Source organism: Dermacentor variabilis, chromosome 5 (genome assembly GCF_050947875.1).
Source record: "Dermacentor variabilis isolate Ectoservices chromosome 5, ASM5094787v1, whole genome shotgun sequence".
NCBI lineage: Eukaryota > Metazoa > Arthropoda > Arachnida > Ixodida > Ixodidae > Dermacentor > Dermacentor variabilis.
Window position 1 is genome coordinate 140,752,870 of NC_134572.1, and position 27,189 is coordinate 140,780,058.

Consider the following 27,189-nt stretch of genomic DNA (forward strand, 5'->3'; position numbering starts at 1 on the left):
CGCTCCAGATCCAGAGGGAGTTCGGGATCCCGATCGGCCAGCAGAGGTCGCAGGAGCCGCTCCCGCACACCGGGGAGCCGGGGCCGCTCCAAATCGGGGGTGCGTTTCGCACCCGCGGCCGGAGCAAACAGCTGGACCCAGCGAGTCAAGGCGACAACGGGATGCCAGGCCTCTGCCACGGCAGGGACGCTGCCCACTCACTGCGGGCCACTGAGGGACCAATCTCAGGTGAGCTTGCAAGCGCGGCCAGAGAATAAGGCACGCAAAGACATCTTAGAGACAATCAAAGAACTCGAGCACGAGAACGCTCGAGAACGCTCGAGAAAACAGTTTGCTTAAAACGCAAATCGGCGCACCAAATGCACAGACACACGACACGCACATGGACACTTCACCCAGTCCAAATCCCTCCAGCGTAGCGGAATCAGAAACGGCTAGTCAAACCTCACCCGCGGGCACACCAGCCACCAAGAAACGCAAGGCCAAGACCACGGAACGCGAAACGCCTGCCAAAGATACAGACGGTAAATTGGACAAGTTCCTTAGTACCCTTGGTCAACTCCAATTCGATGTCGAGTCGCTAAAGAAGGGGCACGACAGACTAGTAGAGGAGGTCGACGGCCTAACAAGCAGGGTAGAAGTGATGGAGAAGGGCTTCGGCGCCAGGATCGAGGGTCTCGAGAGAACCGTCTTTACTCACTCCATGGCACCGGTCAACTCACCCGTCTCACCCATGGTCAGAAGGAACACTGCAACAACCGATATCACCACACCCAAAATGGCGGTAAAGTCCGCAACCAAAGTAGAAAGCAGAAATGAAGAAAGCAAATAAGCGAGAACCAGCCGAAAGGCACGATGCGCAAACGAGCAAATAAGGCAAGCTTATAATCTGGCAACGGAATTGTCGCGGGTTCCGCAACAAGAAATCGGTCCTGCAACAACACATCAGACAGACTACAGACAAGTCGGACATCATACTCATTCAAGAGACCAACACCGACACACCCACACTTCCGGGATATGAAACAATCGCCGTTCCACCCACAAAAGCCTGCAGCGGCGTAGCGACGTTTATCAGTAACAGGCTCGCGTGGGCCGAAATTGACAGAAGTAATCCGGACAGCAAATGCGAGCGCCTGTTCATTCAAGTTTTTCCCAAAGGCAAAAAGGCCAAGAGCATACTAGCACTCAACACGTTCAGCAGCCCGAACCACAGAACGCAAAGTTTCAGAAGACTGCTGAAGAAGGCCAGGGGCAAAGCCGGGGAGAACCAGCTGATTATTGCCAGAGATTTCAACGCCCCAAACGTAGAATGGGGCTACGGCGTCACCAGCGCCAAAGGCAGAAATCTTGCCTCCGATGCGGAAGAGATAGGGCTCAACCTGATCACGTCCGCGCTCTACCCCACCAGGATTGGCAACTCGGTCTCGAGGGACACCACCCCAGACCTCACGTTCGTCCTCGACACCGAGGGGGCCACCTGGCATAATACCGGCGACGACCTCGGCAGCGACCATTACATTGTGGAAACGCGAAAAGCAATCGCCTTGAAACCACTACGAAAATGTAGATTCTCGGATTCGGATGCGTTTAGACATGTAAGAAAGGAACGCACCGACAAGCCCGCTACACTAGATCAATGGGCGCAAGAACTCATGGAGGACGCCCGCAACGCGACCAAAGAAATAGAAACAGGTATCCAGACAATCGGGATGGACGCTAAGCTCGCTCACATGCTGGAAGCAAAAAGATTCATATTGCAGAGATGGCGTACCCAGAGACTCGATAGAAGACAGGAAAAAGGTCGCACTACTGAACAAGGACATTGAGCACCACTGTGTGGTGCTCAATGGGACGAAGTATGGGACAATGGGACAATGGGACGAAGTATGCACAAGGGCCGATGGCAGCATGACATCGGGAAAAACCTGGAACCTGCTCAAACACCTTCTTAACAAAGGTCAAACCAGGAGCTCCCAGACCAAGGCGGCTGACAAGATAGCGAAACCCGAACTGAAAAACTCCAACGAGCAGGAATTTATGGCAAGACTTGCCGAGAAATACATGCCACTCTCGAGAAGCCACGAAAACGAGGCCGAGGCACCCGGTTTCCCGTACGCGGGCGCGGACAACCCCGATCTCGACGAACCCTTCACCCTGGAAGAAATCTGGACCGTCCTTCAAAACCTGAATGGTACATCGGCTCCAGGTCCGGACGGTATTAGTAACAAAGCTCTTCGTACCTTGGACGAAGACTCCGTCCGGTTCCTAGCGGAACGAATCAATCAGGTCTGGGCTTCCGGTAGGGTCCTGCCGGAATGGAAGAACGCCACCACGGTTCTCATCCCAAAGCCCAACAAGCCCTCGGGCATCTAGAACCTCACACCCATATCCCTCACGTCGTGCGTGGGTAAGGCTGCGGAACAAGCCATTCAGAACAGAGTCTCCAGATTCCTCGAAAACAAGGTACTGTTACCACACACCCTCATCGGATTTAGACCCGGTCAATCAACTCAAGACACCATGATTTTAATCAAGCACCAAATCATTGATGACCCCATTAGAAACGCCAAGGCCATTCTCGGGTTGGATCTCGAGAAAGCATTCGGTAACCTCTCTCACCAATACATTGTGGACACCATTTCCGACCTCAACCTCGGAGCTAGATTCCACGCGTACATCAAGTCATTCTTGCATAACAGGACGGCTACGCTTCGATTTACCGACCTTTCCACGGAGACACTCTCGCTGGGGAGCAGGGGCACCCCCCAAGGCTCGGTCATCTCCCCTATGCTTTTCAACCTTACCATGGCGGGACTTGCTGAGAAACTCGGACAGATCCACGGGCTCGAGCACGCCATATACGCAAATGATGTCACCATGTGGGTCTCCAAAGGAACCCCGGGCATGGTGAAGGACATCTTGCAAGAAGGAGTGAATACCGTAGAAGAATTTCTAATTCCCACAGGACTCAGATGCTCGCCTACCAAGTGGGAGCTGCACGTACGCAGACCCACGCAGAAGGGCCGCAGGCCATACTCGTCAGACTTCGATTATAATCAAGAAATTACCGTACGAACCATTTCGGGAGACGTCATACCGTGCGTCGACAAAATGAGAGTCCTGGGTATGATCGTAGACACTAAAGACGTCAATGCCTCTAGGGTTCAGAAGCTCATCACCAAGACCAACAACGCTATCGGGCTTATCAGAAGAATTCCAAGTAGACACAGGGGCCTCAAGGAACATAATCTCATCAAACTCATACACGCGTTCGTCACTTGTCACTTCGCATACATTGCGGCAATGCTCAATTAGCCACGATCCGAAAGAGACAGACCATGCCCAAATCAGAAAGGTCACCAAAAGCCCTCGGCATTCCGACCAGCACCAGCAACGAGAAGCTGGAGCAGCTGGGTATGCACAACACCCTGGAAGAAATTGCCGAAGCCCAGCGGCGCGCCCAGCTTTGCTAGGCTTTCGACGACGCCTCCGGGGCGCTCGATCCTAGGGAAGCTAGGCTTTGCTGAAGGGAACATAGAAAAAGACTTTGCGGACCTCGCACGGGACATCCTTGCCAAGATCACGGTATGACCTATGCCCAGAAACGTACACCCCAAAAACAACAAGGGCAGACGACAAGCGAGAGGACGATTCCTCCTTAACCAAGCCTCGGCGAACCGCGAACGCTCAGCTCTTGAGGACGCGGCTGCATACGCGGGAAAAAAAGCTTTCGCAGTGGCAATTGTGGACGGCCGCGGATCCACAAGACATGCAGCCACGGTAATCGCAAGGAAGCCTGAACAAGCCGAACAGGTTGCGATAGCTGTTGCGATCGCTGTTGCGCTCACCGACGACAATCTTTGCCATATCTACAGCGAATCCATAGCCGCTATCAGACCATTCCAAAAGGGCACGGTCTGCGCGCAGGCTCTCAGAATTGTTACAAAGAAAGAGATTAAGAAACACGTAATATACTGGTTCCCGGCACAATTAGGACCAAAGATCGGCGACGTCCCCAACCTTAACGAGGCGGCACACGAGGCTGCGCGCGCGCTTACAGACCGCGCTGCTTCACCCGACCACTCGGAGAACAAGGACGCCCCCACTACATACAATGAAATCACTAAACACTACTACCTACAACGTAGAGAGTAAAGCACGCCACACCGCACGCTCACTCGAGCTCAAGCGGTTACACTCAGAATGCTACAAACGGACACATACCCCACGCAAAACAGACTACAGCATTACATGCCTGAACTCTACGACGTCTTATTGCACCAATTGCAATAGATCCCTTAACGTATATCATTTACTCTGGCCGTGCTCGCAAGCTCACATAAACTACGAAGGACAAGCGCAAGTTTGAAGAAGCAATCCGGAGCGAAGAACTCGCTCCCCAACTCTGGGCCGTCCAGCAGGTCCACGACGCCGCCAGGAAACTCAACCTCCCGGTTCCGTCGTGGAAGACGCCCACTCCATGAGAGCGCAAAGCTCTCGTGGCCTGCAGGACCTCGTATAAAGTTGATTTCCTTCCTTCCTACGCGATATTCGTACGATTAGCGCATGCACTGCCCCCAAAAAGGCAACAGCTGTTGGACTCAAAAAGTTCGAAGGCGTTTCATCGTTCGGGTGACGTCGATCAAAGACAATGTTTTCCTGAGCAGGTTGGGGGTGATGGGGGTGATGGGGGTGAGTTGCAGATGGGGCGCAGTCCCTGCGCACGGGACTCTATCCCGTCACCCAACGCGTGAGGGAAATGGAAGGTATTTGGGAGTGCTCAATTTGTTTCACTGCAGCATCTTCGGAACCAGCCAACACTTTCTAGACTACAGATACCCGCAGAAACAACCCACATTTTTTGTTTGCACAACTTCAGAACCACGGTGAAACGTCTCTGGAGTGTGGTTACACGACGTCTTAGAGCTCAAATAGAATGACCTACAACGCATGCGAAATATACTACTCCTTAGAAGTCCGTTTGGCAAGCGAAAAGCTTTCTTCCACCATGCCCTGTAACACACAGCTTTCAGGTACTGTTGTTATTTGTTAGCACACACATGCGAGAACCGACATGAAAATAATGTTTCTGTTGTGTATTTATTGAACGCTAAGGAGACAGATGATTGAGATTCAGAAGCGCTGTTTCTTGGCGTTGTTTAAAAGCGAAGCCGTCAAGGGCTACTTTTCCCACTATCGTGCACGCGTGTAGAAAAAAAACTATCATCATCAGCATTGGCTTAAGCGTTGTCGTCGTTTTCCACAGCTGGCTCGTTGGCGCCCACCGGCGCTACCGCGCGAACGTACTCGTGCCTCTGCTCCCGCGTTCGTCACCGTAATTAATTAATTAATTAATTAATTTTCCATTTCCGCTTCGCTGGTTAACCATCTGTACGGACTGCATTGGCTGATACATTTTGTTCTTGGCATAGTCAGTTACACAGGTAGCAGCAACCAGGTAGTTAAGCAACTAATAATGAAAACGGCTAGGATCATGCAATAGTCGAATCGCTAGAATAACGGGTGGAACACCACGGTACTGTTCTCGCTGGTCGATATAAAGTACCACTATTCTGTTTTTGTCGACCTTCTTACAAGCATTTAAAAAGAAATATTTTTCGCACATTGCCTCAACACTAACCCTTTTGATCTGCGGAGAGTGGTTGAGATTGCCAGTTTCAATTACCTATTCCACCAAGAGTAGTTGCTTGCAGGCGCAGCACAAGAACGGTGGGCGGAACTCTTCTGTCGCTTCAAGGAAACGTCCTGATGAGGTCACAAAGCTCGAATTTCATACTTGTCAGTCAATGCAATCTTTCTTTTGAGTCATATATATCTGAGGCCGACACGATTCGGTGGAAATTACTTCAACGAGAGCAGCAGCCCTGGCATGAAAGTAGATTGGCTCACGTGGGTAACTTTTAAACTAATTCCATCATATATTTGCTAAAGTTGAAACTTTCAAGCGTCAGCTTCAATGTTCTTTCTCCTATTGTTGTTGCTGGTACCACTTGAGTTACTTCTGCATACGCCTACGAGCTCAAAGTATGAGTATTCCTGCAGTAGAAAGAGAAGGCTTCTGTAAGGAAACCTCGGTGCTTTATGAGCATAGGATACAGTTTCCTTGAGGAGGTGTCTGATTAGGCAAGAGGTATACAACAGCCGTCTTTTTTAGATGGTTAAATGCAGCCTTTCCAACCATATATATATATATACATATATATATATATATATATATATATATATATATATATATATATATATATATATACGCCGCAAAGAGTACAGGACGTTCTGGCGGGCTAGCTGAGTCATAGCTTTGGACGTTTCTGTGAAATGCTGCAAAAAACAAGGACAGCAGAAGGCGTGGCGTGGTGTGACGTGTGTTTCTTTCTTCTGTCCTCGCTGTTTTCGCGTAGTTAAAATAAACGTCTCACTCCCTAAAGATGCATGTTACACTTGCGTTTGGAGAAGCATTGATAAATTGCTACCGTATAAATCTTGTCAATCGTAAACAAACTACATGAACAAAGCACAAGGGTGAAGGTGAGGTTGTTGGCACGTTAGTGACATTAATTGGCCAGGAAGGCACTACGCTTTGTGGAGGCGCGAATTCAAATGCACATCATAACAAATGGGTAGGATGTGATCCCCTGCGTATAGTTCTCTAAAAGTGAATCTGAAAAAAATTCGTGAGTTCTACTTTCCACTATGTTCACATGTGTGTCGGCAAACAATATGAATTGCGTGCAAGAGACAATAGCTAAAATGGAAACAGGACATCTACAGAAGGAGCTAAATTTCTCCCAAATTTCCATGCTTGCCTTTTTTATATGCAGAATGCTTTCTCGGGTGTCGACAGCCCTCTTTATTTCTTTCTAAATGTGCGAGAGGCATGATGCATCTGCAGTCTTTCGAAACCAGCTTGCACAGGTACCTGCGCCTATTCTAAAATAGGTTGACAGTACAATAGGGGAGCAAATATTTCGACGTAAGAGGTGCGACGTCACGTTATTGTAAAAGGTGAGTGCATAGGAACACATAAGGTACAGAGTTAGAAAAAGAGGTGTAGCTTCAACAGAAAACGAATGGCCAGACGTTCACGTTTCTTAATTGCGCGTGGAGAAATAATGTAACAATATACACCAGTGTACGTTCAGCCATGGCAAAGGCTAACTGGCTATGGCGTTGTGCAGCAGAGCTCGAGTGTAGAGTGTTTGAATCCCAGTCCTAGCGGCCTCATTTGGATGGGTCTGGTGCGCTAAATTGTTTCACCTTCTCAGAGTTCAAATACCCCCGGTGATTAAAATTATTACAGACCCTTCAAATGCGATGCCTCTCCCAGTTTTGCTTTCTCATGTTAGCGTACTCCATGCATCAATCAATGGACATACGACTTCAAGAGTAAACATCTGACGTTATATTTCGGCATCCAGCTCCCGACGCGCTGTTTCGCACAAAGTACTTCAAAAAAGTGTTGTTGTGCAGTGTAGAAAATTGTCTCTCCCTCTTTCGTACGAGCTCTCCAAAGTTGTTATTCTTTCTTTGGATAGATTTGTTGATTGAGTGATTGAAGGATTGACTGATTTTTGCCGTACTGCTAATATTGGGGACGAGTACGGCATTGGCACAGTGTTTATTTTTTTTTGTGTGTGTGAATGAAAGTAGGCTTTGAGGTAAAAAAGTCACTCCTCGGATTTCTTTTTCTTTTTTTTTCTTTTTGGGACCATTGAGCTATTTTGGGCTATTGCGAACAGCTGTATTACTTACAGAAAAGCTTAGCATAATGCGCCGTCTAGTAATGTGCACCTAAACAAGAAAATGCTGAATAAGCTACAGAACAACGGGAAAAGAAACGAGCAGACAAATACGAAAAAAGGCATAAAGTACTGCGAAACTTACAACTGAACGCACCACTATATTCCAGGCATGCCAAGAAACATTACTTCCGGCATATTTTACGATTAGAGGTACATTCACACGCCCACATATTTCCCCATTTGTTTGCTTTAATACGAACCTTCACAGGCTTCTATATGCGATTTTATTATGGTTTAATGAATATGCTTTGACAGCTGCAACTGTGGGCACCTTCACTGATATACGGACTGGTTCTGTGGAAGAAAAGTATTTAGTCAACAATCTGAAGTTCAGTATATTCCAGTACGAGTTCCACTGAAGTTCGCTGAATAATTGTTCTCGTCAGAAATGTTGAGGGTTTGCATAAACTCATAGTGTTCACATGTCGAATGCATTTAGAAGAAACCTTATGCATTCAAATTACAATTCGTCTGCATGGGTGATATGCGGCCAGGCCTCGCGACTACACGCCCATACGTTCGTATGTGTTCATATATTCGCAGAAAAACTCGTTTAAACACCTCTTTGCAGCACACAGCCGCTGCATGCGTTTACTTCTACAATTTCTGCCATCCGGCTGAAATTGTGCAACTGAGTAGTTTCATTGATATGTGCTGAGCGTACAAGGTGTGAAAATTAGAAAGCGTTGCAAGTGTAGCCACTTTAGGAAGGTTTTCATAAATGTCTGAATTGCTAAATATGCACGAAAAGTAGTAACACCTTCAGCCCTATAACGTAAAACTATTCCAATATGTTTTTATTCCAATCTCTTGAATCAAATGTGCATAACCGCCGACACAAGCGTCGGGCGGTCCCCCGCAGGATTGTCTTAGCAGACCAATCAAACGCTCTTTTCGTTCTTAGGAGATATCTTTTGTTTGCTTGTAAAACGTATAACATTGCCTACACTGCGCGGCTTGTCTTATCTAAATGGCTGACAAGATGCGAGGAGCACGCTCAAGTGGAGAGGGATTCGATGGGGCCGAGCCAATGCACGGAAAATCGACAACCGGATGAAGAGGGTGGTGCCGGCGTCTGCGATTGGTCCGCTTTCCCTTACTTAGCTTGCGGTGGTTCGTCAACAATCACGGCGGCATGCAACGGAAACTTAAGAATGACGCTAAACCGGATCCTCAGCAAAGAAGAATTGGCAGAACAAGGTCGTAAGCGTGCCTAAAGTGCTCGAAAACGTTACGCGGCCACGCGAAAAACTTTATTACACGCAAGTAAACCCATGCTCTCCGGCAGGTGCGAGTAGCCAGTGCCTGGGCGATCGGCGTCGACCATCTTTTTTTCCTTTCGGAACGGGGCAGCCTTAGGCTATTCAGAAGAAAATGCAGCTTGGTTCGGCATATTAATGCATCTTTAACGCGTACACGTCTCTTTGACGCGGTGAGTTTTTGCGGTTTTGTGACGTCGCGTGACAGGCAGGGGAAGTGGGTGCAGCCCGAAAACTCTTGACCAATAGCCGAGGATGAATGGCGAAAAGGCGACGAATCAGAAATAACTATTTTTCTTTTGTTCGGTCAAAGCATACATAATCAGTGCGTACACGTCATATCAGATGGGGAGCTATCGCGGTTCTCATGATGTCGCGTCGCAGACAGGTGAAGTGGGGGTGGTCCAAAAAAGTTTTCGACCAATCGCGGAGGGCTGATTGCAGAATTGGAATAGAAAAGTTTGGAATAGTTTTACGTTATAGCGCCCCTTATTTGAAATTAGCTGACTATTTGCTTCGTGTTTCACTCTGGCCTGGCAAATGTGGAAATATACCTATATATATCCTAATATGGAACCATTTCATAAGCTTTGCAGGATCATGAGACAATGATCGTTCTCTAGATGGCTAATTAACAGACTACCTGGAAACGAGGGTTCAACCATTTGCGCGTTTTCAACCCAAAACATAGAAAACACCGCGGTAGGAAGTGACTGCATTTCTGTTGTTACACCTGGACTACTCCTTGCAACGCGAGCAAAGGAGATGATAACCAAAAGTGTGTTCTTCGTTCCTTCAAAGTGACAAAAAGTTTCTTTTGCTTACGTGGCAGCTCGAAGTAGTTGAAGCTGGTAATGTAAGCTGCCGGCTGCTGCCGGCTGCTGGGACCCAGTAAATACGCATGTTACTGCAACTATATTGTGCGTTTCGAAGGGCCACCACGACTGGAACGTTGCCCTTGCTTACGTAAAATTGCGTGTAATTCTTCTCGACGCCACACCACCGGATTTTCTCCACTTTATATATTGCTTGGTCGCGAACCGTCCTTGTCTCTTGATACCGCACTTGCTCTTGAGACCTCAACAAGCGAGTATATGCGCGCGACGCCGTCGCCCTGGCTGCCGACCATGCACACCAGCTTGCCCGTACTCTACTGACGGCATCGCAAACCACACAGCGGCGTCTGTACAACGCCCGCCACCGTGACACGCAGTTTTCGCCTGCTGCGCTTGTGCTCCTGTGGTGCACCCTCTCGTCATGACGTACTTTCAGAGAAGCTCCTTTCCCGACACACGGGGCCCTGCCGCTTGGTCCGCCACGCGACGCCAGCGATCAACGAAATTGTTCCCGTCAGTTCTACGTCAGCTTCTGCTCGGTCATCCTGTGGTGTCGTGCACGACAATAGGCCTAATACAGTGCTTCCGAGCTGCGGCTTTAGCTGGACAGGGATGGTGCTTTTACTGCCGGGGGTAGTGCTACGGACCAGTAGTTACGACGAAGAAGCTGTCAGTAGTGTGAAGACGACGACGATGATTAGAGGCTATAGCGCAGGCTTGTTGCCTTTCGGCAAAGTGCAGCGTATTGACTTGTAAATATACTTTTACATAGATTCTCGTCTGCGTCTTCCCACGTCACAATAGTACTTTTGTCTTCTGCATCAGCATGGCACAGACGATATCTGTGGCGTTGCCTGTGCTTCAGTTTTTCATTCAAGCAAATGTTGGGAGCAGTCAAGGCTTCCTTTTTCTCAGATCTGCCTAAATAGTGTAATTTCTTTCGTGCTCAGAATAATGTCATGTTCAAAAGATTCTCGTTTATACTGAGCTTTTGCATCAGTAATGAGAGCCACAAATGCGCAAGATGGAGCGAGCTCAGTGGAAAGAAACTTAGGCGGTGCACTTGCAAGCCTTAAGAAATGGCTGCTCCGTATAGTACAAGCTAGCCATCATCTTTATCATAGTGCGACTATCCTGTGAGACTAAATCATCGGCTACATTTCGGTTCATTTTTTTCAACCATTACTCTCGCCCCTTAATAAATTGTAACTTACCCTGGTAAACATGAAAGCAAACACTGTCGCCAAACTGCTGTAGGTGCAATAACGAGTTTTCCTTTGAAATGAAAGTACCCTGCTGATATTTTTACGTAAATAGGAGAGAAAAAGAAGCATTCATTTTTAGGACTTACCCACACACTAAGCGACAATATTCGATCACACGATGATGGCTACAATTACTGCTTAGCTTGGTTTAGAAAAAGAATCACTAATCGCACACAAGTTAGATAAACATTTCAAGATGTACAGGAAGGACGTTCGAAGAGGTAGTAAAGCAACAATAGATGCACTGCTGAAAACCAGGTGCGCTGCAACGTGAAAGCACGCAGATATGTATACGGCGCTTAAAATGGAAAAAACTGTCAAAATAAACTAAGAACCAGCTGGAAGGTATTACTCACCGCGCCCGATTTCGCGTGAGTATGCGAGATTACTGTGCCGCACTTATTGTCTGATCAAGATTTAAATGCGATCGTCACTGAGAAAAAAAAATCATTAAAAGCTGCGGCATTATAATGTATGCGTTACACTACGGCTTTTAGTATTTCGAAACATCCGATTTAATGGTATTTTTCATTCAGAAGTAGCATGTCGGCTTTAATTAGTCGGCTCCCTTGATGGAACTGCAACGACAGCTTCGCAGATGGAGTGAACCCGCGTCGGTCCAAATGTCAGACACGATAAACGTGCTTGTGTTGCGTTGTCGATGGCTTGTCAGTATGAAAAATGGTGACAGCAGCGGCATCAGTATCAAATATATGGGCGACGACCATTACCAAAGACCGTTGGGAGGTCGCCCGCAGTCATAAAAAGCGCCCGAGAGAAAGAAAGCCTGCCGCCGTGTCTTGCCGCCACTTCCGTACCACGGCGGCGACGCCGGCAGCCGCCGACCTGGGGGGGAGAGATCCCTAGCCACGGGGACGGATTCTCCCCGCCACACAACATCGGCGCACCGGGCGGCACCTAGGCAGGGAACACGCGGAGGGTGGAAAGCGCCACGCCGGCGATGTGGCAATCGCTCGGCGCCGCTCGTCCTTCGCTGTTGGGGCGTCGCTGGGCACTTGGGGGCGCCTCGGCGGAGCAGCAGCAGAAGCAGCCGGCGGCAGCTAGGCGTCACGTGGTCTCGTACGTTCCGTTGGTTATCGGCTGGCGAGTCAGTTGCGTGTAGTCAAGTCAGCTGTGCGGCGGCCGTTGTAATGCCAGTGATGGTGCGCCAAGAGCTGAACTTGATCATCGCGGACAGTCCGGAAGGCGGCAAAGGTGGCGGCGGCAGCGGCGGCGGCAGCTCAGTAAACGGCGCCAGCAGATCACGCAGCGGAGGCGCCGCAGCAGCAGGCTCGGCGAGCTCGGCTGCTGCTGCTCCCGCGACCAATACGCCGTCGGGCCGCACACCCAACTGCGCGCGCTGCAAGAACCACAACAAAATGGTGTTGCTGCGCGGGCACAAGCGCTTCTGCCCGTACGTGGACTGCGTCTGCGACCGGTGCAAGCTGATCGCCAAGCGACAGGTGGTCATGGCCAAGCAGGTGGCCCTGCGCAGGGCCCAGGCGCTCGACGAGGCCATGGGACGCACCGTCATCGAGGAAGTCGACCCCGAGGAACTCAAACTGGCCGCCGAGAATGGAAGCATGCCGCCCGGTAAAGAATCTTAAACTCTCCTCCGCACGTCCGTGCCCTCACTCCCGCACTTCGCGCACCCCGCTTACAACGGGAGGTCCCACGCCGTCGCGCGGCGTCCTGTGGGATTCCCTAACGGGTCGCCGCGCGAGACACTCTGTACTTGGTTTCCACTGGTCTGGTAGCTTCGCAGTACTTCGTAAAATGCTTGAGGCCGAATGCACGTGTTCTGCGTTCCGTCTCATTCATTTGTCTGATGCGTTATCACCGCATTTTTCAAGCAGCGTTGCGCATTAGCTCGTGCAATCATCGTCTCTGTATATCGACCCGTGCGGCGCTCCGCCTGATTGCCGCTCTCTTGCGAGTACTAGGTGCTCGTTAACTTGTAACTTGATCAAACTGCCCGAACTGCCGGAGTTACCACATCGCTCCTTCGCTTTAAGATAGCCTCGAGCGCTGCACGTGGGCTTGCGCGCCGCTTTAGCGAATGCCTTTGTCGCTGCGCTGGCCACGTGCTTCAGTTATGTCACCAAAGCATGTATCATTCGTTGATTTTCTACGTTCGCACTACACGTAAGTGCTAGTGCGTGATATACGACCGTGTTTCGACCTTACCTAGCGGCTCCTGATGCCTCACCTCGACGTACTTAGATCAATTACCGAGTTGATGGTTTCGCTTGCAATTCCTGAAATGATATCAAAAGCGCATGGTTCACTATAGAACGGCATCTGTATGGCTGACAATATCTTGCAGAAGCAAAGGTGTCGCTGGCGAATATAAGTAAGTACTGCTAAGTCATTGCTCGTGCTCTAGCTTAGCGCTTAGTGATAGGTCTGAAGGAGGCGATATGCCTATAGAAAGAAAGCCAAGTCATAGGCACTCAGTTTGTTCGCTAAAGTCAATTTTAAGCATTCTCAATAGCCTGCTTGAATTTTCGCGTGAGCGAATTAATGTCAGGCGTTTCAGTTCGTGCGCAGGGGAGAAGGTTCACGTATGAAGGAAAACAGCCAATTGCTGTCATTCATGTTCTGTGCGTCATTACATGTTAAAGGTCAAGATATGACGTTGGTTGCTTTGGCATGAACCAAAAGCATTTAGTCGGCTGCGAACACACTGCCTCTGGAATGCTTCGAGATATATTTAACACGGATACGTCTCCTACATACTACGTTGCATTCTCGTTAGTAAAACAAAAAAAAACGCAGTCGCTAGTTACTATCATGGGCAACAGCCTAATTTATTATGCTGTACACACCTCTGCCAGCGTTCTCTTTTGTCCCAGTCTTGCGCCAGCCGACTACAGCCTATTGCTACATATTTCATAATCTCATCACACCACCTAATTCCAGGTCGTCCTCTACTACGCTTTTCTGCCAGTGACATTTGTTCTAATAGGCCCCTCATTATCTCTTCTACGTATTAGACGAGCAGTTCAATTCCGCATTTTTCTTAATCTCACCTAGAGTGCCAAGTGCACACCCATGAACACACTGCTCCATACCCTAGCTCTTCTCACCTAACGTCTAAGCTACCTGCCATTTTCCGGCCACTTCCACGTTGCGGGGTCCAGCGATTCTTCTGGATTTCGTTGTGTTAGTCCAAGTCGCAGCCATTAGAGTTACACTCATCAGACAATTACACTAATTTGCAGTGAAGCGGATGCTTATCATCGTCGGTGGCTGTGTCCAGGCACAAAGGCCACAAAAGTGCTTGAGGTGCCTGGATACGGACAGGCGAGCCCACCGACTCTGAACTGTTACCTATGGACATTAAGTTTCTCAGGCCACTGATGCAGCTCTTGTACGAAGAAATACTGCAGACATCCATTTAACATACCGTACGGGAGCCCGTGCGGATCAGAAAAGAAATTTACACTGGCCGAATGCAGTGATTCTCTACCGCTTTTCTGCATTATTTATTATCAAACTCATAAGTGAGTTAAAAAGAGGCAACAGGTTCAAGGGCCTCTATTCTGTGTCGTCCGTTTTAGTGTCGGCAATTTGCTGTTTGAAGACGAGAAGGGAACTCCCCTGGCAACATCTTAGTCAGATCCACCAGAGGAGCCGAATGTTCTCCTAAATATTCCGTGAATACTTTTAAAGATATTAATTTACTGGTCATATAGGATTTGAGAGGGAGAGCTAACTCTTCAATGAATCCTGGAGAGCCTTACCTGGTGGCATGCCCGGCATGCTACTCCTCATGGGCATGATGAAGTATGAAACCATATGCACAGCGCATGTCGCCCCTATACACCACACGCGTAAAACACACAGCGACATTCACATAGAAACTAATTTACGCATCTGATTGAGAATTGTGCATCGTGCAAAGCTTGAATATGCATTCGTTGAGCGATACCCAGAGGCACCTTTAGTCCATGAGCCTAATACATGTCGTAGCTCAAGGTCTGACGGTCTGTAGTGAAGGTTCACTGCAGATGTGAGGGCTCAGTGTTGGTCTCATGCGTTTAATTTCATATGGGATTGTATTTGGTTTTATCCTCATAGATTACTATCTGGAGCCTAGTTGGGTCGCCTGCATATCGTATTTTACGCAGCAGAAGGTCATGAGTTCGATTTTAAGCAGCGGCTGCTGTTTTTGGATAGCGCTAGAATGCAAAATCTATGCTGTGCCGATATTGCTGTGGGCATCAAACAGACTTATGTTGTCCAATACTAACGTGGAAAATCCGCTATACACACACATAAAGAGCCATATTACTCTCATTACCATAATCTGGATTTTGAGCAAACATAGCACAATTTATTCTTTCCCAAGTGTAAAATCCTATGAGTTCTTAATACTGGAGTTTGGTGCTTCTTGGGCAGATCTTAAGAGAGTAATGATAGGGTATAGTTGGTGGCTGTTCATATTATTCTTTGGGCTCCATAGGTGATGTAATATATGTGATATATGATATCTATATGTGAAATATGTGCGCTATATATCACTATACGTGCGCTATATGTACGAGTGTTCCCTGTTTCCGTGTTTCTGGTTTGTGTGTCACACATGGCACACAACGAAAAATAATAGATCTTTCACTCACAAACGTTTCGACGTGCTTCAACTCGTATTGGTTGCAACTCATCATGAAAGAATATTGTAATGCGTTTTTGGAATTTATAAGAAACTTATATTGAAATTCAGCGGGTTTTTTTTCAAGGAGGTGGTGTGCGAAAAGGTAATGTAATTTTCAACCTTTCGTTGCATTTCAGTTAAACACAACCTATAAATTTTAGATGAATCAAGAGTTTCGCTGACTTTTTCAATTTCTCCGAGTGAGATGTTGCTATTTTTATACGTTTCATTCTCATTTTTAGTTTGCATATTGGTTTATTGTTATCATTTGCGCATTTATCTTTTGCTGTAAGACATGGAGAAATGGAGTAGCCAAGCTACTCTTTACGTCACTACCTTCACTGCAACCCATCTATAACAAAACATAACAGAAACTTTAAAAGGAATTTCGAGGAAGAGAGAAGCGCGTATTTTCTAGAGCCGCCACGTACTTTTTGCCTTTTTATCAGTGACAAATGCTGAACGTCGCGTCTATCTGAGAGACATATATCGATGGATAGCCACGTGACTCTAATGCATTATTTACGCCCAATCTTCACGCACACGTGACGTTGGGCGGCTGCAACACCAACTTTTGCGTTTCTTTGCTACGGAAAGTGGGTTTATTTGATGTTATTTCCAATTTCCTAACTAGATAGAAATTCCCGCTTGCACGGCAAGTATGAGCGCGAAATGTCTCTCTTCGTTTTTACTGAGCAGCCATAATGTAATGGGCAGGGCGTGAGCTAGGTCCACAGAGTATCGCTGTAATTGCATAAATCTTATCTCTTGCCAAACTTTCATAACGGATCGGCGAAGACCTTTCGTAATACGCCTACATGCTAGCAGTATGCTAGTGAAGCACTCTCCATGCGGTTAATAATGATGTATGTTTTGTTAAGATCTTGATGAGGGCTTGTTGGTTCATGTTTAGAACTGAAGTTGGACAGCGCGAATAAAACAAGGACACGAGGAAACAAATGCCACAGACAAGCGTTGTATGTGGTATTTGTTTCCTGGTGTCCTTGTTTGATTCGCGCTGTTCAACCTAACTTCTAAAGACATACATTGTTCCGTACCATTTTTACCGAAATGACGTACAATATATAGGAACCCATGTTGATTCTGCAAGAGCGGTACGGTAAAGCGGAAGGAAAATATTCCACAAGGGACCGTTCTGTAGAGAAACGCATAGGGTGCATTCATTTCATAGTCCACTGGTTGGTTGTTATGAACACATGTGGTATCAGTGGTGTTAACTGAGTGTCTGGCCTCCGAATCAAACGGTAGAAAGGCTGTGCAGCTAGTCCGACGAGGTTACGGGTACAAAACAAAGTTGCAACGAAAAGCCTGCGCTATATTTTTTGGCGAATCCAATTTTCAGCTTTCCCACTATATATATATATATATATATATATATATATATATATATATATATATATATATATATATATATGTGTGTGTGTGTGTGTGTGTGTGTGTGTGCGTGTGTGTGTGTGTGTGTGTGTGTGTGTGTGTGTGTGTGTGTGTGTACAGGGTATCCCGAGCTACACTTAACCCAAAGCAAGAGAAGAACACATAAACGGCCAGACAATACTATACGAATAATTTCGCCGCAAACGCCTTATTACGTGGTTTCCAGCGTCTCTGCAGATACTGCTGCAACTGTTGACCACCATGGTTGACAGCCAATAATATCGCCTAACAGTTCGTATGTTCTTCGCTTGCTTTGGGTTCGGTTTGCATTCGGTCACCCTACATATAACTTAGAATCCCAGTGAACTGAAATCGCATCAACGGAAATGGTGCTTAAACGGAATAGCCACTTAAATGGGACCACTGCCTCATGGTTAGTTGGTTTATAATTATGGCAATATATAAATAAATAAATAACGAGTTGGTTAAAAGCAACTTCAGTTTTCCTAACTCCGGGTAAACGGAACTAAAATATCCATCGACAATTACAATACTCCCTAATGCGAATTTTGAGCGCAGCTGTTTAGGTGTTTTAATTAGTTATTGATTGTGGCAAGGAATTTGATTCTGAACGACAGGGTCCTCTCGGCGGCGCCGCGGCGCCTCCGCTCGGGCAGCTCGTTTAGCGGCAGCGACAAACGAAGCATTTCCGCCAGTTGCGTTGCTCATTGTCCAGAAAGAAAGCGGGAACACGGGATATCGTGCCTCGCCCAGAGCGCATTCTCTAGCGCCGGCGGCGGCGCAGACGAAATGGCGCATGCGCAGTGGGTCCGAAGCCCACGCCAGCGCTTTGTTCTCACGTATGGTATCGGTGGAGGCGCTCGCCTCTTGCCTGGTCGCCGCAGTGGAGCACGTCTCGAGCGGCATTCCGCTTTTCGACCTCACACTTTCGCCATACTCTCCTCCTCCGCCTTCCTCCTCATGTTCCGCTGCCTCCCTCCGCTTTCCTCCTCGCACTCTCTTTGCTCTCACCGTCTTTCATCCTTCGCTGTGCTCGTTCGCTCGTTAGAGCCCAGGGAAAGCGCGCCTGAAAGCTGTGCTGTAAATATTACGTATTAATATTATGTACATACATACATACATACATACATACATACATACATACATACATACATACATACATACATACATACATACATACATACATACATACATACGTACGTACGTACGTACGTACATACGTGCAAGCGGCCAATCCCAGCAGTATCACTGATTTTTTGTGGGTTTAGTTTACGGGATTTCTCGCCATTCTCGCCAACACCGTAAAGGCGGCCTCATGCTGTCTTTTGGTGGTGCCTTGGTTAACGCAGCTCGACTGTGGCCGTGCCTGAATAGGGTCTATTTGAATTCGCAAAGCCGGTGAGTTGTGAGTTCACCAAGTGTTTCTGGTGGCCATGTAAAAACCCTGTACAGAAAATGAAGCATTCACAATGTGCTAACGCTGCTGACGAAGACGAAAGTTCAAAAATACCTACAAAGTCATCGCTTGACTACGACGGTTATGTTGTTTGCTAAACGACTATTTCTTTATGTAATTCTGTTTAATTCTGTGCTGCACTCCGCGGCGGCGTGCAAGTAGATACAATCGTTACGTTATATGGGGGCCAAATGTAAAAACACCCGTGTACTTTGATTTAGGTGCACGTTAAAGAACCCCAGGTGGTCGAAATTTACGGAGTGCGCCACTACGGCGTGCCTCATAACCAGGCTGTAGTTCTGGCACGTAAAACTCAATAATTTAATTTTAATTTTACGATACGTTGTGTGATACATGCGCGTAATTCTGCCTCATGTAGCGGAAAGGGTCGCACTTTGAGTACAGAGGCCCGTACTTTGAGTACAGGGACGCGATATAACGGCATCTTTACGTAAGGTAGCGCGACCGTTTCAGCCACAGAAACTGACGCTGCCGTCTCTTCAAATTGTTTCGACGGCAGTAAGCATTGAATCGCATATTCATTCAAGCTAGGGCGCCGATGTAGTGATGAGAGTTTATTTCGGCCACGTCACGTACATTTTACATTCGCCTGATCATTTTCATGGTCGCGCTATCTCACTCGAGGTGTATTCAGTATCCCTCAGAACGGCTCACCAAAACAATTCATCTGATCAAAACTGATTAAAAATGCTTTTATTTATGGTTCTTTCAACATAGAAGCTGCGCTGGAGGTGAAACCGTTGCCATGGGTATAAATATCTACGCACTTGGCAATATCGGCTATCAAACGCGCACGCCAATCTAAACTTCAGACACACAATGGTTCTCCCCATTTAGGGAATAGCCTTATATATATATATATATATATATATATATATATATATATATATATATATATATATATATATATATATATATATATATATATTCCCAGAAGAACCATGCACTTTTGCATTTATTTCTGTCTGAAGGCGTACCGGCCCACCTCTCTCCATCCGATTTATTTCTCTCACGGCTCACGGAGAGAAAATGTTCCCCATAAGGTATGGTTTATTACAATAGCCGCGAAGAACATATGCATAAAGTTGAGCTTCGCAGATAAGTCATTATACGCTACCGGCAAACGCGCATAAGGACACAGACGGGAGGAAGACAAGCAAATCGCCGAAGTTTCTATAGGTGGGTGCAATGAAGATACAAATCGCGCCGCCACACATAGTAACCGTATCGCTCATGCCAAGAACATTGTTACCGATAAATCTAGGAAGAACACGGCATTGAAGAAACACCACGACCTGACGCACGCCCTTGTGTGCGAGCATGTTTAGTCGGCCACCTTAACTCTATCTGTATCTATAGCCTGTCAACACAATACATATATGTATATATCCGTCATCGCCGTGATATATTAGTAGCAGTTCTCTAAAGTGAAGCTTCCTTTGCCAACCCTCCCGAATATTCCCGACCGTGGCTGCAAGGTTGCGCTGCTGCTGTCTTGCCAGTTAGCTTATACTTGAAAAGCATTGAATTGAATGCTATATATACAACAGTATCGAACCTCGGTCCCAGAGCACAGCAGCCTGTTAATTTGACCATTAGGCTGCAGTCGCGTGAAAACCTGTATGATATCGTGCCGACGCCAGCTACGAAATGATCGCCGCGTTTGTTGTATTACGTCTCAGCGGCGCTTGAGAGCACGTGCACGGGCGCAAATTTACGCCAAAGCAGCAAGGAGGAAGTGGATCCAATTTTCGGCGTTTTATTAACCACTGCACGCAAGCTTCGCTTCACGTAGACTCCGAGATGCGCGTCGGATCTGCATAATTTATCCAGTAAACCAGTCGCGACGGCGCTGGCGACGAGGTAAACAATTCTACACGTGTTGCTCCGACAGCCGTTATGGTTGTGCGAATTTTGGAAGTCCACGTGCCACGTAGAAGGTGCCGGTTTCGTTAATCGATTTGTGAACTGCTGGCGACAAACAGCAGAGCACTGCTCCATTTAAGGGAGAGCCCGAGTGTTGCCTTGCTGCATTGCTTCCTCCCTGGCTGCGTTTTCATCTTGTCTTCTCCATTCGGGCACCGCAAATTTGACTCGGCTTGTTTCGCAATTCTCCTTCGCTTACGGACCCCTCGTAAAAAAAAATAGAAAGGAAAAATAAAGTAGATGTGCGCGGCACGGTATCAGACGACGATGCTGTTTCTACCAGGCATATTCCGCGCCGCAGTTCTGCGCGAAATAGGTCCCGCAATGCATAGCAGCTTGTGACACTTTGTTAAAACGAGCTCGGAACAATCGCCCGAAAGGTTAAGCACCTAGAAACAAAAAAGACAAATAAAAGCTAAAGAACATGTGCATACGCACTGCAACTGCGTCACAATGAACTCGTCGCGACAAGAGACAAAATAAACAAGAGTCTAATGTGCCGTACAGATTCGTAGCCGCATATGTTAGTTTGCATACTGCAGCTGTTTCCGACGGTGTGCAAGACGGCGAGCAAGATGGCGAGCCTGTACACTCTTGAGCGATGCCGTCGCAGTCGCGGGGCCGGTGGTAGTGGTGCATAAAAATGTGTGTGCGTAGTTCGAATAACGAAATCGTTGTGAGAAATGCCGAAGCGAGCGCTGAACGGGAAACGTGGATCCTCACGTGTGTTTCTCTGCAAATGCTACGGCGATGCTTTCAAAGAATTTGCTTTTGCGATGTCCAAAATTTGGTAGTTGTCACTGTGTGCGGCCGAGCAAGTTCCAGCAGCTTGATCTTTCTCAGGCTGCGCTGAGTGAATTTTTGTTGTTGTTTGAATTTTGCTACGGTCGAGCTTCAACTCGGTAGGAGGCTCGCAAAACTGTGTATGAAATTTTTGTTAGTTAAGGGACTCGAGTCTTGCCTGTTAGCGCTCGCACTTCTTTGTGCGATGTGATGTCTGTTGCTACGCGTTCCTCTTCTTTTTACCGTTTTTTCTCCTTTTCGAGCGGTTGGGTACGGTGACCCTTGCAGGAAACAATTGATCGCCGGAGACCCTTTCTGCGTGTGCATGGGTCGTGTTTATGCGCGCTTACATTATTAAAATTGACTATTAATTCGGCTATAGCTACACTACGTCCACGGTGAATACCTTAGTGTCGCAAGGCTGTTACATACAGAGTTCAGAAGAAGATGTAAACTTGAAGTAATTAAGAGCGGGCCTGTGAGGAACGCGTCACTCCGCAGTCAGTGTTTGGACACGGATGCTTGTCTTTCTCCAGTTAAAAACTTTTTGACTTTGTTGAATTGAAGAAGGCAAGCCCCTTGTCTGGACGTTTACTCTAGCTTAGGCTTAATTTGTTGGCCCACAGTATAAGAACGTCTTAATCATATTTACCAATTTTGCGATGTGTATATAGTAGTTTACTTCTGTTGTGTCGTCAAGTTGGAAAATTCTACAAGCCTAAGCCCGCAATATATTTCCAGATAACATAATGTGCAAACAAACGAAGCAGTAGTTTTATGTGCTTATATGTACGAGCACTTGTTTGTTGGTGTGTTTTTGCGCAAAATATTAGTTTCCGTATTTCGGTGTGCAGTCGCCTGACTTATACATGTTCACAAATACTCATATACGCAACTGAATTTACGATACATGTAGGGGACCCAGAACATTCAATATAATAACGTATGGCGACTCTTGTGGAGCACGTCATTCGAGATTGCCCTGCTTGTTGAAAATAAGTTCCACATGACGTCCTATATTTCGACACACAAAAGGTTGAGTAGCTTGTCTTGTTTGTATGGTTTTATACGGTGCTGTTCATTGATGTGTAATGCGGATTTCAAGGAATGTTATGTAGGTCAAAATAACAAAATTGATTACGCGCAAGAAATGCTCGTCGTCGCCGTACGTGAAGTTCAACTTTACGTACTTTTTTGCAATATCGTGAAATTTATTGAGTCCCCAGAGCGACCGTAACTTCGACATTAGTCTAATTGCTCGTTGTAGCGCCCTCGTCATTTTGTGTTAGTAGCTGATCAAGGAAGCCCCACGGTAAATGGATTCGCACTCACGCGACGCGCACGTGACCGTGCAGATGAGCAATCGTCAAACAAAAAGCAGCACGAATATGCCGAATTGGAATTCCCCTTACACATACACAAGACGTTCGGTGTAAATCGGACACTTGTAGGTGAAAAACGAAAAGCGGCCACAAATACAGCAAAACAAATTTCCTTCGACCCATATAAGATTACACAAAGGGGAAGAAATGAGAAAATTAAAGAAGCCACACTCAGTAACTACGACTGCCTTGAGGTTGCTCTGGAATTTGGCACAAGGGACCTTCATGGTGTCCCGACGGAGAACTACACAAGCCGCCTGAATCTTGTCGATAGGCTATCTGGATGTTACTGCAAGTTTGGTTCGTTACCTGCTCAGCCACGTCCTTAAGGGGCGAATTGTAAGAACTGTTGAAAATGTAAAAAAAAAAATTAAATTATCGCAAAACCACTCCTGAAATTTCCCAGCGGTGAGGCAGGTGGGTTGAGTCTTACTGCCACGTAGGGTCGTACGGCTGCCACCCGCTCCATCCAAGGCTTCACAACAGCGTACAGCAGCTCGATATGCCCGTTCGAATTGAGCCTCAGTCCTCGTGGAAATACCTGTGTATGCGTCCGATTCCTCCAATTCTGCATGACGTGTTACGACATCGGTCTGTTGCCAAGTCTTTGGTCTTGCTTACATGTTCTCCTCTTGATGTCACTTGAAACGCCCTACCTGATATAGCAAGCCCTTAAATAGCAGGCGTGATATCTTCTCTTTGCATTCAACTGCCGGCGAGAGATTTTCCACAAGTCCAACGTCGCCATTTCGCTAGGGCCTTTGGGAGGAAATATAACTGGAACATTTATCGCAGCCGTAAATGCACTCTAATGCTACTTGCTGCCCTTTCATGATCTCTGCAGACCTGTTCGGAAACTTAGCGCCGATGTCTGAAGGATAACTTAGTGTTCACAAGACAGCTTAAGCCTGATTGTATCTTTCGCTGACGTGTACCTGCAAGACATGGTTTCAATCCGCGTCCGCTACGGGCGGCTTTTGTGTCGAAGTTGGCCAGTTTGTGCTTTTTAGCATCCGCTTTGGGTGAGCTCTATTGAAGTGCTTAAGTTTTCTTTTTTTTTTCAGTTTGCGCATACAATCCGAAATATCTATTAGCTATTGTAAAACACCGGAAACGCGTTTCTTGTCGTTTCTTCTAATTTGCAACCTTCAGCGTCTCTTAAATCCGCCCAGTGCACTGAACACCAAATTAGACCATACCCTATTCCAAATCTGTTCTATGCTGGTTCGGTTAATGCACATTGTGCTGACGCCTAGAGCTTCGTCCCAATCTTGTGTGGAGTGCTGTCTGATATCTCTGGACGGAAATGTATCTATGTATTGACATATATATCTTTCTGTTTAGTTACCGTATTGGCAAGAGCAACAACGTTGTTTCTTCGCGACTTGTCGTTCGCGCCTGTCAGCATTCCTTTACTATCGCCTTAGAAAAGCGAAACTGCGCCAATTGTGTAGCCGCCTCTGCCTGTCACCGCGTGCGCATTTCGGTGATTAGCCTGCACAGCCAAGTCGCATAGAAATGTGCTTGCTCACGTATCTCTTGTTCAAATGAATCCCGCACGGTTGTTTGACGTCTGGCTCGCTTTTCTTCGTTTTCTTTTTTTTCTTTTTTTTTTGCAGAATGTCACTGAGGCCTATAGGAGCGCATGCCATATGAATAATGTATGAGAGCTACTTTGCTCTCTGCTGTGGGCTTTGGAGAAACAGCTGCAACAGTTTAGTCGCTCGCGTTTGCCGAGCCATGTTTTTTTTTCCCTCTTACGCCCGGCAACAAGCGTTTTCGGAGCCGCCCGCCTTATCTTTTTGAGCGATTGAATGACAATGTTCTGAGTTCAGCAGTGGTGCCACAGGCTTTTTATGTAATGAATGGTTATGAAGCCCAAGGGGTCGATGTCTCAGAAGCGCAAGTTACTTTTCTTACCTCGTTATTTATTGCTGCACAGCCGAGCAACATGCCTCCGACTGACATTGCTGAAGTACTGTCCCCTGAGCGTCCCCTTGCACAGCTGTGTCCTACCGCTGCACATTTTGGTTTTTCTCTTCTCCGCTGTTCTCAAAGCCGAAGCTTCACTTCCTATACGATGTCTCAACAATGGCGAATGATTTCATTACTGAATGCCAACGAGTTAGGGCAGTCAGCCAGTTCGCGCTTACTGTAATCAATGTTCAAGCATTTCTGTAACCAAAAGCCATTGATACCGCTCTCGCTAAAGCGTCCCCACTACGATGTACGCATAAAGGTTCTCGGCAACTGAATATAGAAATAAATTAGGGCATGGTGGCATCGACAAGGCAAATCCGGAAACGGAAACTGTACCACGTGCTGTGCTCTCCCAGAATGATAGACTACATTCATCTATTTTGTTCTGGCTTTCGATAAGTAACAAAAAAAGAAAGAACGAAAGAAGGAAAGAAAGAAAGACGCGTGTTCAATGAACTTGAAAACGTCTGGCGTTTTCCTGCAAACCGATTTGTCTCTAACTCTGCCTTCGGGCGTAGTATAATATCGCGAAATGCTATTTCACTGAACGCCTCTTTGCAGAACACCATTTGCAAGCATTTATATCAGCAGCATAGCTAACGCAATATCACGTAGACATGGAACCTCAACGCTAATTAAGGTGCACTCAGAACGAGCACGCTTACCTCACTTCACTCACCTTGGAGTAATCAGTGGTCACTACAAAGAGGTCTCGCGAGACATCTTTAAAGACCTGCAATGTTCAGTGTGGGAGCGGTTCTGATATTTTGTTATGCGGATGCAAGCACTTGTCGTCGGTTACACGATACTGTATTGAAATATGCGTTCCATATCGTATTTCGTGCCAGCAGGTTGCCTCTTTGATAAGCATCTTTGTCGTAAGGCATCCGTCACCACGAACAATGAATGTCATGATGAATGAAGTACTCGTTTTCTATAAGTGGACAGTAACATCTAGATGCGGTACCAGACTGTGTGAGACACGATCTCTACTTAATATGCATCTCCTCCTCGCCGAAAAACGGTGATGCTTTATTTGCTTCAGGGGCGTAAATGGCTCCCACTGTGGGCAGGGTCTTGGGCACCGAGCATTCCTTGAGTTTGACCTGAGAACAGAAAAGAAAACGCCCAAAAAATTATCACCTACACAATTGAAAATATCATGTCTAAGGCCGTACGTTTATTGCGTATTCTATTCTTAGACACGTTAACAGAACATGTTACTTTTCCAGCCTTACGCCAGCCCACGTGGCTAGCATGCTAATCAGGTATGATGTTATAGAGACACGGAAAAAAACAACGCCTGATCAACTTAAACTGCTCAAGAGTTTCCCCAAAACATTATTTTCTTTAATTTTGTGTAAATTGACTAGACGAGTAAATAACGTGCGAACTTTGTCCAATTTGTTTCCCAATCCTCAGCGCCGTTAGTCACTGTGACGTAGCTGCGTTTAAGAACTCTCCTCGTAATTTGTCTGTCGTGACGCAGTAAAATTTCTCCATACTTCTGAAAACTTATTCTTTATAATGCGATGTAGTCTACGTAGCCTGAGCAAACGGTGCCCAAAGCTGTGACGTCACGGCTCACTATTGCGTGAACTACAAGGCGGCGTCGCCTCCACTTCGTTGTTCTTGTTTTTTTTTTTTTGCTGGATTTTTCCAAGAGCTTCTTTTTTTCTAGTTGTTAAAACGCAATAACTAATAGAGTTTATGTACGGCGAGACCAGGCAGGCACGCGGCGCTATGTACAATGCCACGTTATCGACGCACACCGCTGGACAAATTGGTTAACGCTCAGACATTCATGGCAGACAGCACGAGCACGAATCCGCAACTCAGTTGCGAGTTAGCGCTTGTCTACTGGGATTCTTTTGTCGTCTTCGCTCGTCCGAGTGTAATGTCAAGCGCCCCGTTACGACAGATCCCTTCTAGATGAAGAAAATGAGCGGCGCGCTTTGTTCAGCGCTACAGGGGGCGCTCCTGCTTCTCGAAGGCCAACCTGGGTCGTGCAGTCAAGTGCTCGTTTCGTTGCGCAAGTTTGACGCATCGTTTTTCACGCGTGGTTCGACAGGCGAGACAGTGGCGAGCGGTAGTTATACGATATGAGCAGAAGTTTATTGAAAGCGCAGGAATGCATGTATAATTTATTGGGGGGACAACGAGGACACAAAGCAAATTGCCTCACGGAGCTGGGGCCTCATCAGCCCCGCAAACAGTCCCATCATTTTCTGGTTAGCAGCAGCGGCTCTTCACATCAGTGCAAGCCTAATGTAATGATATCTTCACCCGAGACACTCGCTAAATACGCAGATTCAGTATCATCATCCAGCGTCACCTGCACTCAGTACAGTTAGTTCCCCGTCAAGCAGCGTCCAGCTCAATGGC

The 27,189-nt window shown here is 47.0% G+C and overlaps 1 protein-coding gene across 1 annotated transcript in view; it reads left to right on the forward strand.

Moving 5' to 3' along the window:
• The first annotated feature begins 11,936 nt into the window (after window positions 1–11,936).
• Window positions 11,937–27,189, forward strand: part of LOC142583198 (uncharacterized) — a 66,932-nt gene continuing 51,679 nt past the window's right edge. The window contains exon 1 of the mRNA XM_075693555.1: window positions 11,937–12,776. Coding sequence (XP_075549670.1) covers window positions 12,335–12,776 — 442 coding nt within the window. The 5' untranslated portion in view covers window positions 11,937–12,334. The remainder of the gene's footprint in view (window positions 12,777–27,189) is intronic.